This window comes from Gadus macrocephalus, chromosome 1 (genome assembly GCF_031168955.1).
Source record: "Gadus macrocephalus chromosome 1, ASM3116895v1".
Taxonomy (NCBI): Eukaryota; Metazoa; Chordata; class Actinopteri; order Gadiformes; family Gadidae; genus Gadus; species Gadus macrocephalus.
Window position 1 is genome coordinate 16,649,587 of NC_082382.1, and position 15,480 is coordinate 16,665,066.

A 15,480-nucleotide genomic window follows, 5' to 3' on the forward strand; every position below is an offset into this window, starting at 1 on the left:
CAGGTCCTGGTGACGTTGCAAGATGTTAGACCAATCAACGAGTAAAGAAAACAAACGCAAGGTGTCATTCCCATGGATGTATTATAATAGTTACTATGAGTATTCTAAAGGCCACTAGTGATTCAACCATGTCAGAACTTTTGTAGGCTTACACTTTATTGCAAATCCACCCTTGTTGTATTTTTGTGTTAGATACCCAGGAGATATATTACGTGACAATATCTCAACTGTCTTTACAAAAATATCGCCAAATCATCAAGGCTTTTTAATGATAGCTTAAGAAATGCCTTGAGGGCAATAACTGCAATCTTGGCCTATTCATTTTCCTTGAAATAAGAACAAGAGCAACATGTTTCCGATCCGCGCCAGCTTTATTGTTCGTTTCCATGACAACAACATTGTTTACGTTCTCTCCTCGACGTTACGATACAGCTGTAACTCTGACAAAGATGTGCCCTAATGTAGCGATGAGATAACATCAGAAAGAAAGGACCACGTTGACCCATGCAGTACAGCTGAGCTAGTTAATAAAGTAAGTTACTTTAGTATCACACGAAAGAGCTTCTCCGAATTATCCCTTCTTTTAATGATCGAAGATTATGTTTTGCTGCATCTGATCTGTTCTATAGGGAGATGAACCCGCGAATAGAAAACATGAGAAAGTGTACAGTGCTTCCGCCAATACCAGACCCACAGAAGTTGGGATTTACTGGGCCACCACAGTCACCAGCAGAAGAAGCAAAGGTGGCAGTAAGAAAAAAGATATTGAGACACAGGAGGAGTAAGGTTCAACAACAGCAACTTCATGAAATAATGTAAGCATGTCATTTTACAGTACACCCTAGCAACCATGTATAACCACCCAGGAAAGCAAATGCCCAGAACACCTTAGCAGCTGTGAAGAACCCAACATTTGTATCATAATGTTCAATGAAAGACAATCATACAGGGATTGGACACATGACGTGGATGCCTTGTGAGGCTCGCAGGTCAACAGTGATGTCTGATGGACACTGTCCTCTGTGGGTTCACACAAACATACACACACAATCAAACACACAAACACACACGCACACACACACACACACACACACACACACACACACACACACACACACACACACACACACACACACACACACACACACACCACAATTTCTTCTGAAATTATACTTTTTAAATTTGTTGGTGGGTGGTTGGGTCTAATTGTGATCTCTGTTCTAATGCAGGGTTTCTAGGGCCGTTGAAGCCTACCGAAAAAGCACAGAAAGGCGTTCAGAGCCTGCTCAGCCCCCAGAGCCTCAATTTCCCGCCAGTGTGAGTAATCAGTTGCCCAATAAATATTCCCTACCCCCTTAATGTTTGCTGCAAGAAGTTAATTTTCAAATATATTAACATTTGACCCTTTTTAAATTACAGATGAACAGTGAGAGTCGGAAGCAGCGGGTAATAATTGTGAACGTTCACTCTTGTACATTTTATTTATAATATCGACACAGGGGGCCTATTCATGTCCAATTCTGCTCTCCCATTTTCACTCCTCTACCTGTAGAATAATTTCCTATTCCTGAGAAAGTGTGTGGAGAGCAGAGAGGTGGTGCCCATACAGCAGGAGTGTCTGGACTCCATGCTGTCTCGCATCGCCTGTCCCCTCCAGCAGGGCCCGGGACAAGAGAGGCTGGTACAGGAGCTCTGTGAGGAGGTCAGGGAGGACTTCCTCAAAACAATGGTCAAGCACACAGGTTGATTCTGTTTTATTTTGTTGAATGTTACATTTTCTATTTGAACTCAAAGTAGCCTTTACAGATTAGATTGCAAAGTTGACAGATGCTAACCATCCCCTCCATGTGATGCACGCCTTCATTCTAGTGAACTCCTTCCTTCGGCAGCCAGAGCCGGACGGAGTGGTGTCAAATGAAAAGAGTGACTTCTCCCCAAAGTGAGCGCATCAGTGAATCCACCCATCCACAGCACCACTATGCATTAATGTTATGACAATATGCTGCGGTTGTAACACGTTTGATTTTTGGTTTAGGTTACTCCATTTGTCCACGCCTTGGCACGAGAGCTTCATTAGGAGTCGGGAAATGATGAAAGAGAATCTACACGTTCTTCATCCTGTGATGCGGAGCGTGTTGGATATTGGCTACTTAACGTTTTCTCCACTGCTCCTGGCCGACCTTTCACGCTGCAAGTGAGAGTTATTTCCTGAATGACTGCGGTATTCAAATCTATCCACGAGTACAACAGTACATTTTAGGCGGTTTGGGTTACTTTCACTAATGTACTGTCCGCGGTGCGCTGTCGCTGTTGTCGTTGTCCCAGGGCGTTGGGGCCGGTCGACTGTGAAAGCCTCAGGAACCAAGTGATGGTGGAGTGTGACAGGACTGAGGAGCGCATCATGAAAACCTGGTTCCCAAAAGTCGTCCATCTAGTGAACAGCAAGGAGATGATGCAGAGCGTTAGAGCCAAGAAGCTGCAGCACTTCTCAAACAGCTTGTGCACCCTCATCTCCAATCAGGTGAGAGCTTCCCTGATCAAGAACAGGGACATAGAAGTAACACAAATAGGCCTAGTCTTTTCATACCTCTGCTAAATGTATGCATCTTTATTACAGAACATGTTGGTTATTTTGTGGATGTTTGTTGATATACTAATTATATTCATGTAGTCCAATATACCTCTGAAGAACAAGTCCTGCCTCCGAGGCTCCTGTTCTCTCGGTCAAATGTCTATGGGAAATAACATGCCGTTTTTGAATGATTGTACATAACAAACTCTGCATTGATTACAAAATATATAACAAAATCTGTTTTTGGATTGTCGGTGCAGTTAAAGTAGCATTGAAGGTCCCATGGCAAAATGTCACTTTATGAGGTTTTCTAACCTTAATATGAGTTCCCCTAGCCTGACTATGGTCCCCCAGTAGCTAGAAATGGCGTTAGGTGTAAAACGAGCACTAGCTATCCTGCTCTGACAAAGCTCAGACGCGCTGATTTGGAATTTTTCCCTGTGTGTCATCATACAGGGAAATGTTACCTCCCCTATCTCTGCTTAGCCCAGCTACGACCGTGCGAGCGCCACGTGTGTGTGTGTGTCAATACACACACTGTAACGCAAGTGTTGTACACTTCTTTGCTATTTGGATAACCGTTCTGCTGTTGGTGCTACGGCGCACAACCCGTCAGGTTCTCTGGGTTATCTCAGCCATGGTCGAGAAGGAATTTGGGGAAAGGATCTATGGCTTTGACTCCCTGAAGTACATGAACCGCGTCATGGAGGAGAAAGGGATTGTTGCCCGCGATTGTCTCCTGATGGAGCCCCGCCGCCCGCCGCCCACTGCCCGCTACAACCGCGGGCAACAATCCCTTTCTCCTCCATGTCATGCTTCAGATTGATGTGGACGTAGAAGAACCAGAGACGTCAGAGAACCTGACGCAGTCGTTTGAGATTCATATCGTCTGGAGGCGCACACAGCGTTTGGTCGTGATAATATTAGAGCTGTCAAGCGATTAAAATATTTAATCGTGATTAATCGCATTAATGTCATAGTTAACTCGCGATTAATCGCGATTAATCGCAAATTATTTTTCTATGCTAAATATCCCTTGATTTTTTTGTCCCATAATTCTTCTCATTTTAATTCTCTTATCAACATGGTGAAGTGCATCGGTTTGTCTTGTGCAAATGATTTTTTATTGATAACAACATTGGCATATACTGATCAAAACAGGACGATACAAAAAAAGAGCCTATAGTGCAATTAAACGACTGCTTTGAACAAATGTCATTTGAACATAGCAGTTATATCATATATATTATATGATATAAATATCTATGTATAATATGATATTATATAGGGCCGCAGGCCTATTGCATGCAATATGAATATACTCTTAGCAGTTGTTTATCTACACCCTTCTTATCTTATACAAACACATATTTTTCCTTCTTGATTCACAGTTGAAATCCTTACTGGAGAGAAGTGTTGGAGCATTTGTCAACTTGTTTGATCTGAGTAATACCAACAAGCTGCCACTATTCCATATGGACTTGACCTTTGATGACGAGAAGATCGATTTGTATCCCAGCTTTCAAGATCTGGAAGATGCTGTCCTGGAAATTCTCAATGCCATCACAAATACTATGCAGGTCAGATGATCGAAGCAGATCTAAAGACAACTGTGTTGTTGTTTTTGTCTTACACCTATTGACGTTGTCCTGCAATATCTATTCACAGAAAGTACAGACGATCCATTTAGGGCAACAAAATGACAACAACCCATTTGTTGATGCAAAACTGTCCGATCACGTTCTCACCTGGGGTCATGCTACTGTGAAGAATGCTGTGTGCTTGCACTTAGAGGAGCCCAACAAACACTTCCAGAACTACGGTGACTTATTTTTCAATGTGTTAATTCTTCTTCTTTGTGGGAAGTATGGTTTCTATATGTGTACTTACTTTTAACCTCACGCCCGCAGTTACCAACTATGACTGGCTGGTGAACGGAGCAGCACAGACCAAAGTGGAGAGTTACTTGGAAGAGGAGCACACCTTCAATGAGTACACCGAGGTGAAGTCACAATTGGTCGCTCAACATTTGCGGTCTCTGCGAGGACCAATCCTCTCTGTGTGTACGCCTGACTTGGTGCGTTTCTTTCAGCTTGTCGAGGAGTTTCTTGCACTCTCGAGGGAGATAAGCAGCCTGCCAGAAAAGGCCCACTTCACCATGATTCATCTGGACTGTGTGGATCTGAAGCAGGGGCTCGCCAAGAAAGCTAAATCCTTTGCTGAAGTCATTGTGGCGAGGCTGGTCACAGACCACCGTGAGCAAAACCTTAAGTAAGTAAACCCTTGCTGTGTTATCTAATGGACCAACGACAACAAAAGTTGCTCCTTTCCATCGCATGTTGTCCTACATTGACTTCTCAAAGGATCTGCCAGGAGTTTGAGACCATCAGAGAGAAAGCGCTCAGCGTCCCGGCGAATACAGAAGACATGACAGAGATGATCACTTACGTCACTGACATCAAGGCGAATGGCGTTGCGGTGTTACAGGAAAAAATAAAGGTAAGCTCAAGACATCACATCGATCCCCATTGAAACACACTAATCATTCAGTCAGCATGTTTTTGGTGTATTTTCTTCATTGATAACATGTTGTTGTCTGACGTTGGCTTTGGGCAGGAAGCCTACAATAGGCTAGGTTATCTCCTGGACGTGCACGTGTTTGACCAGGAATACCTGGAGTTGAACTCAACCGTCTTCCTGTGGCCACAGAACATCCTTCCTGTCTTTGAACTCAATGATGAGGTCTCATCTCAAATCTACGTCTGGCACACAGACTCAATTTATTTAGCTGAACTTGATCTATTTTGGTGACGGTGATGTCGATGGTGATTGTGGGCGCCCCCTTCTAACCCCACATCCAGGTGGTAGAGAAGGCTAAGGGCAAGGGCAAGGAGGAGCTGCTGCTCAAGAGAGAGAAGCTGATGGTGGAGCTGGAGAAGGTGGGACGCAGGATGGAGGCGTTTGCAGAATGCTCCGAGTTGGACATGGCCCAGCAGGTATACTAATGATTTTAACAGCTCTTCAAATCATTAAAGAGGTTGTATTTATTTATATTTTATTAATTGCAGCACCGCATGTGCAACGATATCGAGCCTTTTGTTTGTATTTTGACAGTACTTGTCAGATGTGAGGATGATCCAGAAAATACTCAACTCTGCGGAGGAAGCCATTGAGTTTATCAATAAAGAGGAAGCCCTCTACAAATGCGAAGTGACCAGTTACCCTGAACTTGAAGCTATCAAGGAGAACGTTGAACCATACCAGGCGCTGTTTGGACTAGTGCAGAAGTGGCAGCGCTCTGAGAAGAGGTATTTTTCCAGTTTCTATTGTATTCAAATTATTCTACTACTTCTATCTTTGTTTTGTTTTTAACACACGTTGCAGGATTTTGGGATTGGTCAATGTAATTTTTTTTTCATTATTAATTATAAATTTTAATTATTGATGCTTTAAGTTGAAGTTTCACTCAGCGGTCCATGTTGCGCCATTGTGTCTAGGTGGATGGATGGCTCCTTCCTGGAGCTCAACGGAGAGGGCATGGAAATGGAGGTGGACGAGCTGTTCAGGGAGAGCTACAAGATGCACAAGTCCTTCCATCAGAAACAGAAGAAGGCTGATCAAGAGCAGGGCAAAAGGGCCGACAGTGGCAAGCGAAAGCGGAAGCAGGAGGATAAGGGCAAGCAGGAGAATCCCATTCTCCTCATGTGCTCTCGGGTATTGGATCAAATAAAGGAGTTCAAGGTAACTCATGTCCCTGTATGCTTCATGGTCATGTTTGTTCATAGCAAATATTCATAGTTTGTGTGGGTCTTTTCAACAGGCGCATATCCCTATCGTGACCATGCTGTGTAACCCCGGGGTCAGAGAACGCCACTGGCAACAGATGTCCGAGATCGTGGAGTATGACCTCACTCCAGACTCTGGCACCACACTGCGCAAAGTTCTCAAGCAAAACCTGGCTCCTTTCCTGGAACAGTTTGAGACCATCAGCGCTTCTGCTAGCAAAGTAAGAGAACCAGAATCTGACTTTATTTACGTATCAAACCACTTTCTGTAAACAAAATAGTAATATTGCAGTAATTTACAACTAGATTACTTTTTTGTTTCAATAAAAGTATGATGGAGAACAAAAATTTTGCCATATAATTATGATTATTAAATAATTATTATCACAGATAATAATATATCCAGTTGACTGCTGTAAGGTAACCTACTGTGTGTGCGCGTATGTGTGTGTGTGTGTGTGTGTGTGTGTGTGTGTGTGTGTGCGTGTGTGTGTGTGTGTGTGTGTGTGTGTGTGTGTGTGTGTGTGTGTGTGTGTGTGTGTGTGTGGGTGTGTGGGGGTGGGTGGGTGGGTGGGTGGGTGGGTGTGCGTGCGTGTGTGTGTGTCTATGCAGGAGTTTTCCCTGGAGAAGGCCATGCAAGCCATGGTGGAGATCTGGGATTCGATCTCCTTCCACCACTACCCCTACAGGGAGAGCGGCGTGTCCATCCTCACGGCCGTGGATGAGATTCAGACCATTATGGACGACCAGATCATCAAGACTCAGACCATGAGGGGCTCACCCTTCATCAAGCCCTTTGAGGACGAGATTAAGGTCGGCAGGAAGTCTATGTTCCCAAAAACCAGTGGATGATCGATGAAGATTTCCTTGTTTGATTCAGTTTGATATGACTCATGTTGATGATGACGTGTCCTCCAGCTGTGGGAGGAGCGCCTGGTCCGAATCCAAGATACCATCGACGAGTGGCTGAAGGTGCAGGCCCAGTGGCTCTACCTGGAGCCCATCTTCTCCTCTGAAGACATCATGCAGCAGATGCCCGAGGAAGGGAGGCTCTTCCAGGTTGTGGACAAAAACTGGAGGGAGATCATGAGGCACTGCGTCAAGGACCCAAAGGTAGGTGGCTGGGGAAATCTGGTCACAAAAGGGCTGCTCTTGGTAAGATAGCAGTATTTCTCTGGAGTCCAAATAATTTGATGTGTGAATGTAGATGATTTTTCTTGTAGATTCTGCCAGCTACCTCTCTGCCCGGGTTGCTCGAGCGGCTCCTTGATTCCAACGGCCTTTTGGATACCATCATGAAGGGACTCAACGCCTACTTGGAGATGAAGCGCCTTTTCTTTCCACGGTAGTTACTTCATCCTTTTTGTTCAGGGTTCTTCCTGTTTGTTCTTCTTCTTTGCACAAATTGACTTTGAGAAACACCTCACTACTTCTGTGTTCATTCTTCCTAGTTTCTTCTTCCTGTCCAACGATGAAATGCTGGAGATTCTCTCAGAGACCAAGGACCCGCTGCGCGTCCAACCCCATTTGAAGAAGTGCTTCGAAGGCATCTCCAAACTGGACTTCCTTCCAAATCTGGATATCCAAGCAAGTCATGTTCACACACTCACTGACTCACTCAGACACACAGAGAAACACAGAAACACAAACACACAGACACAGAGACTAAAATGCATACACACACACTAACTCCCACTAACTCCCACTCAGGTTCTGAAGTGTTCCTCATGTCCCCTCAGGCCATGTACAGTAGTGAAGGTGAACGTATTGAGCTCATCAAGCTCATCTCCACCTCGGAGGCCAGGGGAGCTGTGGAGAAGTGGCTGCTGCAGGTGGAGGACATGATGCTGCGCAGCGTCAGAGACGTGGTGGCCCGCTCCAGGGTGGTAAGAGCATCATCCACAATGCAGTTATAATATGAAGCCACCTTCAACGAGAAGCTCCTGAGAAACAGCTAGGGGGCGTTGTTTCATTAAACAGTTACTCTCCTACTGACGCATCAATACTTAATTGATGCGTCTTATTTACGTATTTACTTACCATTATACCAGTATATAACATTGATCCTATTGATAATATGCATATTGATATGAATATAGTTGAATGCATATAAAGTAATAAGAAAACATTTAAATAAAGTAGATTAGAGAATTAATTCATGTACAGTATTTCACACTTATTTTAACTTATTTTAACTAAGTTAAAGTAATGTGAGATGGTAAAAATGTGTGTTTGTGCATGTGTATGTGTATCTGGGTGTGTGTGTGTGTGTGTGTGTGTGTGTGTGTGTGTGTGTGTGTGTGTGTGTGTGTGTGTGTGTGTGTGTGTGTGTGTGTGTGTGACAGGCCTATGCTGAAACCCCGCGCCAACAGTGGGTGAAGGAGTGGCCAGGACAGGTGGTCCTCTGCACCTCCCAGATCTACTGGACCCTGGAGGTGCATGAAGCCATCAGAGAAGGAGCAAATGTAGGTTTCAGTAATACGGGGTCCGAGCAAAATTAAAAGTCAAGAACACACTAATGGAAGATATATAAATATGACAGATGTTCATGGACATAAGATGTTCCACTTAATGCAACACTGTGCCTCGGCTTTCCGGTGAGCTGCAAAGCAATGGCCGAATGTCATGTTCAGCTTGTTCATAATGCTATAATCGGGATTCGACCTCCTAACCTAAGGATCACCTGTACAAGGTATTATCCCATTGAGCCCCTGATAAACCTGAACTGCAGCCTCATTCACATGGGGAAATTGTCTATTGATAAGCATACAACATCCAGAAACCTCCAAGCACACATTTCTCAAGTGAATTAGGGGCTTTCGTAAAGGCATATACCTGAAAAATCTTTGAAATTCTTGGTAAATTAAACCTTTGTAGTCAAGAACACTAATGGAAGAAATATAAATATGACAGTTAATTATGAAGGAAAAATGGTTAAACATGATGAGTGTTTCTGTGTGTGTGTGTGTGTGTGTGTGTGTGTGTGTGTGTGTGTGTGTGTGTGTGTGTGTGTGTGTGTGTGTGTGTGTGTGTTTGTTTACCTTGGCAGGGTTTAAAGAACTATTATAAGCTGCTTCAGACCCAGTTGGAGGGCGTGGTGGAGCTTGTAAGAGGCAAGCTGCCCAAGCAGACCCGCACCACGCTTGGCGCGCTGGTCACCATCGATGTCCACGCCAGGGATGTGGTCATGGAATTGATCGAGAAAGGTACATTGCAAAAAAACCTGTACAAAAAAACACACACAACTAACAAGTTTTAGTGAAAATAAACGAGTAGTAAATGCTCCACTTCAGGGTCATTCAAATGGATGTACTGTATATTTTCAGGTGTGTCACATGAAACCGACTTCCAGTGGCTGGCTCAGCTGCGGTACTACTGGACCAATGAGAACGTGCGAGTCCGCATCATCAACTGCGACGTGAAGTATGCGTACGAGTACCTGGGGAATTCCCCCAGACTGGTCATTACCCCGTTGACGGATCGATGCTATCGTACCCTGGTAGGCCGTCCGTTAACGCTGAAGTCGTTCTACCTCACTGTGTTGTGTGAAGGTGTGTGAAAACGTGGAGCTGTTAGATTCACCCTGTATTCTGCATCCTCAGATCGGAGCGTTTTTCCTGAGTTTAGGCGGAGCTCCTGAGGGTCCAGCCGGGACCGGTAAAACCGAGACCACCAAGGATCTGGCCAAGGCGTTGGCCGTGCAGTGTGTGGTTTTCAACTGTTCCGATGGGCTGGATTACCTGGCCATGGGGAAGGTGAAGCCCATTGTACTCAATCTCCTCCCCGTGTGACAACGTTACTGATCTCCCTTCAGCAATGTTTAAACAAAGTGTCATCAGATCCAACAGTAAGCTATATATATATACCAATGTCTTTCTGTGAATGTTGAAACATCCAATGCCCTTCAACAGTTCTTCAAAGGTCTGGCGTCCTCGGGTGCGTGGGCCTGCTTCGACGAGTTCAACCGCATCGAGCTGGAGGTGCTGTCGGTGGTGGCCCAGCAGGTGCTCTGCATCCAGAGGGCCGTGGAGCTCAAGCTGGAGTACTTTGACTTTGAAGGGACCACTCTCAAGCTAAACCCCAACTGCTTCGTGACCATCACAATGAACCCCGGCTACGCCGGCCGCTCAGAACTCCCGGATAACCTTAAGGTTTGTCGTTTGAATTAACTACTACTTATCTTTTGAATTGCTGGATGTGCTCTTACACTCGTCTTTTTTTTTTCCAAATGTTTTTTTACGGCACAGGTGTTGTTCCGTACGGTGGCCATGATGGTCCCGAACTACGCCCTCATAGCGGAGATCTCTCTGTACTCCTACGGCTTCCTGAACGCCAAGCCTCTGTCGGTGAAGATCGTCATGACATACAGGCTCTGCTCAGAGCAGCTCTCCTCGCAGTTCCACTACGATTACGGCATGAGGGCCGTCAAAGCCGTGCTGGTGGCCGCGGGAAACCTCAAGCTGAAGTTCCCTAACGAGAACGAGGACATACTGGTCAGTGCGCCGAAATACATCAAACGTTCGTCCATCCATTCATCCATCCATCCATCCATTCGTCAATCAGCCCTTTATCTCCATCCTTCATTCTGCTATTTATTTATTCATCCATCTAAATGCTCAACCATCTGTGCAACCATCTATCTATCTTATCAGTCCATTGTCCAGCTTGAAATGTAGATAATGTGTTAAAAGTGAATCTCATTCGCAGTTTGTGTATTGCTTTGCAACATGACCAGCTCCTGAGATCCATCAAGGACGTGAACGAACCCAAGTTCCTGTCACACGACATCCCACTGTTCAATGGCATCACCAGCGATCTCTTCCCAGGCATCTCACTTCCTGTCGCAGACTATCAGGTTTGGTTGTCTTCACAAACCGCATTGCACACATCATGTCATGTCAAATTATTCTGGTCTCTTCAACTCCAGTGATGTTCTGTCACGGTCGTTTCGCAGCTGTTTCTTGAGGCCGTGAGAGAGTGTTGTAAGAATCACAACGTTCAGCCAACACAATTATTCTTGGAGAAGATCATCCAGTCTTACGAGATGATGATCGTCCGGCATGGGTGAGATAACACAGCATTGTCATACGTTACAATCGCTTTACAAAGTGGAGTACAAAAGATGGGTTTTTGTTCATATATTAATCTGTGTTTCTGTGTCCCAGGTTCATGCTGGTGGGGGAGCCGTTTGCCGGGAAGACCAAAGTTCTCCACGTGCTGGCGGACACTCTGACGCTGATGAACGAGAAGGGCCTGAACGAGGAGGAGAAGGTCATCTATCGCACTGTCAACCCCAAGTCCATCACCATGGGACAGCTCTTTGGAGAGTTTGACCCCGTTTCCCATGAGGTCGGGTCGGCACACACCTTCCATGCTAACATGTTAACAAACTGCTCATGTGTGCTATGTGGATCAGCTTTGCATTGGAACTCTAAATGTCAACTGAATTTCTAACTTCTTTCCCCGCCTGTCTGTACTGGTTGACGCGGTCTCTCGTGTAGTGGTCGGATGGGATTGTGGCCAACACGTTCCGTGAGTTTGCTTCCTCAGAGACACCAGATCGTAAATGGGTCGTGTTCGACGGACCCATCGACACGCTTTGGATCGAAAGCATGAATACCGTGCTTGATGACAACAAAAAGGTAGCGGTCAATACGGACTAGGGGCAGGAAAAGGGTGCTGAGGGGGCTTGTCTCCTGGCCCAAAAGGCTCTGGGTTCAGACCACAATGTCCGCAGTCTGTAGGCAGCCCTGAGGAAGATGCCTGCTCTTTAATGACAAGTAATGTAATGTACATTTATTTGTAAAGCACATTTAAAAAACAACAACAGTTGACCAAAGTGCTAAAAAAAACAAAGATAAAATAAAAAAAAAACAGTAACAATCATTAGTTTGAGACGACGATAGTTACAGTAACAATCGTGATAATAATGACATTAATAACAATGATAATGTTGGCAAGACATGTATCTACAATCAACAGAAATTCACTTCTGAAGATAGCATCTGATGAATGATGAAACCGCATAGTAGTAGCAGTTCAACACATGATTTTTTATTGCAAGTTTTCTCATTCCATAGCTGTGCTTGATGAGTGGTGAGATCATCCAGATGTCGAACCAGATGAGCCTGATCTTTGAAGCCATGGACCTGTCGCAGGCTTCGGTAAGTCCAATGCTGGAGGGAAAGGTTATTCGCCTAATACGTGTATTAACATACAACTGATCGAATGCATTTTAAGGGTAACACAAACATACTGTTAGCATAGTACACTATCCATTGACCCGTGTTTCCTTTGTAATTGCTCTGCTCCTCAGCCTGCCACAGTGAGCCGCTGTGGTATGATTTACTTGGAGCCTTCTCAGCTGGGCTGGGAGCCTCTAGTCACCTCCTGGATGAACACGCTGCCCGAGGCCCTGACGGGCCCCGACCACAGCGCTCTGATCCAGGAGCTCTTCCTCTGGCTAGTACCTCCTACGCTCAGGGTGCTGCGTAAACACTGCAGGGTGAGCGACCGCGAATCACCCCACAGGGATCCCCGCCTCAAGGATAACGGCATCTTATAATTGGTTGTCATTTGTTATCAGTTATTTGAGATGTGTGCTTTTCAGTATTAGTGTATTTTCTTATCTGTCATCTGGTTTGTTCATGGCTATAAGCTTTGAAAATGTGTGGTAAGACACTGGTGAGACACTGTAATAACAGTGTCTCAAAGTTAATTAAAAACTTGGTTATCATATATTGTTTGCCATGTCATCACTACCAATAAAGATTGAAACTAGTCAGTAGAGGTAGGTACTGCTCCACTTGCTCCAGTGTTGATCTGCATTCCGTTTGCCGAAGCATCTCTGCCTGTCTCTGATTGGACAAGAACATACATAGACCGACATCCACATGCATGTGGACTTTTAGTTTGTTATTTTTTCTGTCCTTGCTCTCTCGACTGAGACACGCTTTTCTTTTTGTGAATGATTTTTCTGTATGCAGGAAGTCGTTGCCACCAGCGACAGCAACACGGTGGTTTCTCTGTGTCACCTGTTTGAGGTCCTGCTCGCTGAGCCTGTTGGGGAGGACCCTGGCAGCAACAACATACGTACATGGATCATGGTACCAGAAAGATGCACAACACTGGAAAACACAGATGTTCTGTAGTGCACTGACGCATTGCCCTTCTTTACGTACATACATTCACATTGTTTTCAATTGAAAAGGAGAATAACCATATATACACTACCATTCAAAAGTCTCTTGGATCATTTTTTCCACGAAAGCTTTATTCAACAATTTGCAGCTGTGTTAACATAATTGCACGAATCAATTAGCCTTTTTCGCACAATTAGCTAAACAATGTACCGTTAGAAGACAGGAGTAATTGTTGCTGGAAGTGGGCCTCTGTACAATCTGCCATTTCCAGCTAAAATAGTCATTTACCATATTAACAATGTCTAGACTGTATTTCTGATTATTTAAAGTTATCTTCATGGATTTTTTTATGCAGTGATGGGTTGATTTGTTTATTTATTAAAAATAGAATATTTGAGGTCTTGTTTAATAAACTAACACAGAGTTATTTAAAGTTGGCCCCCATGTCAATGTGTGGTTTTGTGGCTGCAGGCGGCGTTTGCCTTCTCCCTGGTGTGGTCCGTGGGGGGCTGCTGCGACGCAGAGAGCCGGGAGAGGTTCGATGGCTTCTTCAGGGAGATCATCTCTGGCGAGATGGACAAGCACCCCATCCCCGCCGCTGTAGGGAGATGGGAGTGTCCGCTGGACGAGAAGGGCCTGGTGTACGACTTCTCTTACGAGGTAGTGTGTTGTTCACAGTCGTAGGAATCTAGGACACTCCTTAGAGTCGCCGTTCGATAAAAAACTCCCAGACCTTTACAGTGAGTTCTTGTGCAGTTTAAAGGAAAAGGCCGGTGGGTCCACTGGAACGATTCCATCAAAAACATCAACCTCGGGGACAAGAACACTAAAGTACAGGACATCATCGTTCCCACCTTGGACACTGTGCGCTACACCTACCTCATGGATCTCTGCATCAATAATGCTGTGTAAATATTGTCATTTTTTCCCCATGATTTTCATGAAAATTATTTGGAATTTGGAATTATTACGAATGAGGAGAATAAACGTATAATTTTATATAAACTTAAAATTTGTTGTCCGCCAGCCAATGTATATTTTATTTCAGTACATAACATTTATTTTTCACTTGTTTTTATTGTACAACTCTTTTTCCTCACTCAGGCCTCTATTGTTTGTTGGTCCCACGGGCACTGGGAAGTCTGTTTACGTGAAGGAGAAACTAATGAACAACTTGGACAAAGACCGCTTTCTGCCTTTCTTCATCAATTTCTCCGCCCGCACTAGCGCCAGCCAGAGTCAGGTCAGTAACACAAAATAAAAGACTAGGCGACTTTGAGGTCAATTTATTTCTGCAGTGCTTGGAAGTCCTCAAATGTAAGGACTGTTAAAAATAAAATATATTGATAAAGATATATACTTTATTGATCCCCGAGGGGAAGGTAAAGTATAACAGCTGCAAATAAAAAAAGGGATAGACAATAACATAAAATAAAGCATCTGCAGTGAAATCTGTATCACCAATACAAAGAGTATGAAATGTCCTGTCAATGACAATAGACATCTTCCACAAGAGTAATACAAACATCGATATAATAACATGCACTATACATTTACGCTGGTAAATCGCCACCCATAAAGTTACAGCTAGTTTTAACTTTCAAATCGTTTTTTCCTGCCTAGAATATAATCATGGCTAGGCTGGATAAAAGAAGGAAGGGGGTGTATGGGCCTCCTATGGGGAAGAAGTGTGTCATCTTCGTCGATGACATGAACATGCCTGCGCTGGAGACGTTTGGAGCCCAGCCCCCTGTGGAGCTCCTCCGACAGTACTTTGACCATGGGAACTGGTAGGAACTGTTCAGTGCTGCGTTTACATCATTTAGAAGTTTCAGTTTAACCAGCATTATGGCGCCTTTTGGATTGCATTTTCCCGCAATTCACTCAACAGTCCTTTTAAAATGACAAAATCCAAGATGAGTTTGAGTTGTCGGGGGATGAGTTGTGTTCTGTAATTAAAAAAAAAAACATTTTGTTAAGC

The 15,480-nt window shown here is 44.5% G+C and overlaps 1 protein-coding gene across 1 annotated transcript in view; it reads left to right on the forward strand.

The window, feature by feature from the left end:
* Window positions 1-24: 24 nt before the first annotated feature.
* Window positions 25-15,480, forward strand: part of dnah12 (dynein, axonemal, heavy chain 12) — a 28,915-nt gene continuing 13,459 nt past the window's right edge. The window contains exons 1-40 of the mRNA XM_060049783.1: window positions 25-532; window positions 630-815; window positions 1,230-1,317; window positions 1,420-1,446; window positions 1,553-1,742; window positions 1,870-1,939; window positions 2,036-2,194; window positions 2,326-2,521; window positions 3,964-4,152; window positions 4,241-4,394; window positions 4,483-4,574; window positions 4,665-4,843; window positions 4,936-5,071; window positions 5,189-5,314; window positions 5,434-5,568; window positions 5,687-5,880; window positions 6,070-6,313; window positions 6,393-6,578; window positions 6,970-7,170; window positions 7,276-7,470; window positions 7,581-7,702; window positions 7,809-7,944; window positions 8,097-8,243; window positions 8,703-8,822; window positions 9,407-9,563; window positions 9,684-9,856; window positions 9,960-10,112; window positions 10,269-10,508; window positions 10,605-10,850; window positions 11,093-11,212; window positions 11,312-11,421; window positions 11,523-11,706; window positions 11,859-11,999; window positions 12,438-12,521; window positions 12,674-12,862; window positions 13,344-13,463; window positions 13,971-14,159; window positions 14,256-14,407; window positions 14,604-14,742; window positions 15,123-15,289. Coding sequence (XP_059905766.1) covers window positions 634-815; window positions 1,230-1,317; window positions 1,420-1,446; window positions 1,553-1,742; window positions 1,870-1,939; window positions 2,036-2,194; window positions 2,326-2,521; window positions 3,964-4,152; window positions 4,241-4,394; window positions 4,483-4,574; window positions 4,665-4,843; window positions 4,936-5,071; window positions 5,189-5,314; window positions 5,434-5,568; window positions 5,687-5,880; window positions 6,070-6,313; window positions 6,393-6,578; window positions 6,970-7,170; window positions 7,276-7,470; window positions 7,581-7,702; window positions 7,809-7,944; window positions 8,097-8,243; window positions 8,703-8,822; window positions 9,407-9,563; window positions 9,684-9,856; window positions 9,960-10,112; window positions 10,269-10,508; window positions 10,605-10,850; window positions 11,093-11,212; window positions 11,312-11,421; window positions 11,523-11,706; window positions 11,859-11,999; window positions 12,438-12,521; window positions 12,674-12,862; window positions 13,344-13,463; window positions 13,971-14,159; window positions 14,256-14,407; window positions 14,604-14,742; window positions 15,123-15,289 — 6,032 coding nt within the window. The 5' untranslated portion in view covers window positions 25-532; window positions 630-633. The remainder of the gene's footprint in view (window positions 533-629; window positions 816-1,229; window positions 1,318-1,419; window positions 1,447-1,552; window positions 1,743-1,869; window positions 1,940-2,035; window positions 2,195-2,325; window positions 2,522-3,963; window positions 4,153-4,240; window positions 4,395-4,482; window positions 4,575-4,664; window positions 4,844-4,935; window positions 5,072-5,188; window positions 5,315-5,433; window positions 5,569-5,686; window positions 5,881-6,069; window positions 6,314-6,392; window positions 6,579-6,969; window positions 7,171-7,275; window positions 7,471-7,580; window positions 7,703-7,808; window positions 7,945-8,096; window positions 8,244-8,702; window positions 8,823-9,406; window positions 9,564-9,683; window positions 9,857-9,959; window positions 10,113-10,268; window positions 10,509-10,604; window positions 10,851-11,092; window positions 11,213-11,311; window positions 11,422-11,522; window positions 11,707-11,858; window positions 12,000-12,437; window positions 12,522-12,673; window positions 12,863-13,343; window positions 13,464-13,970; window positions 14,160-14,255; window positions 14,408-14,603; window positions 14,743-15,122; window positions 15,290-15,480) is intronic.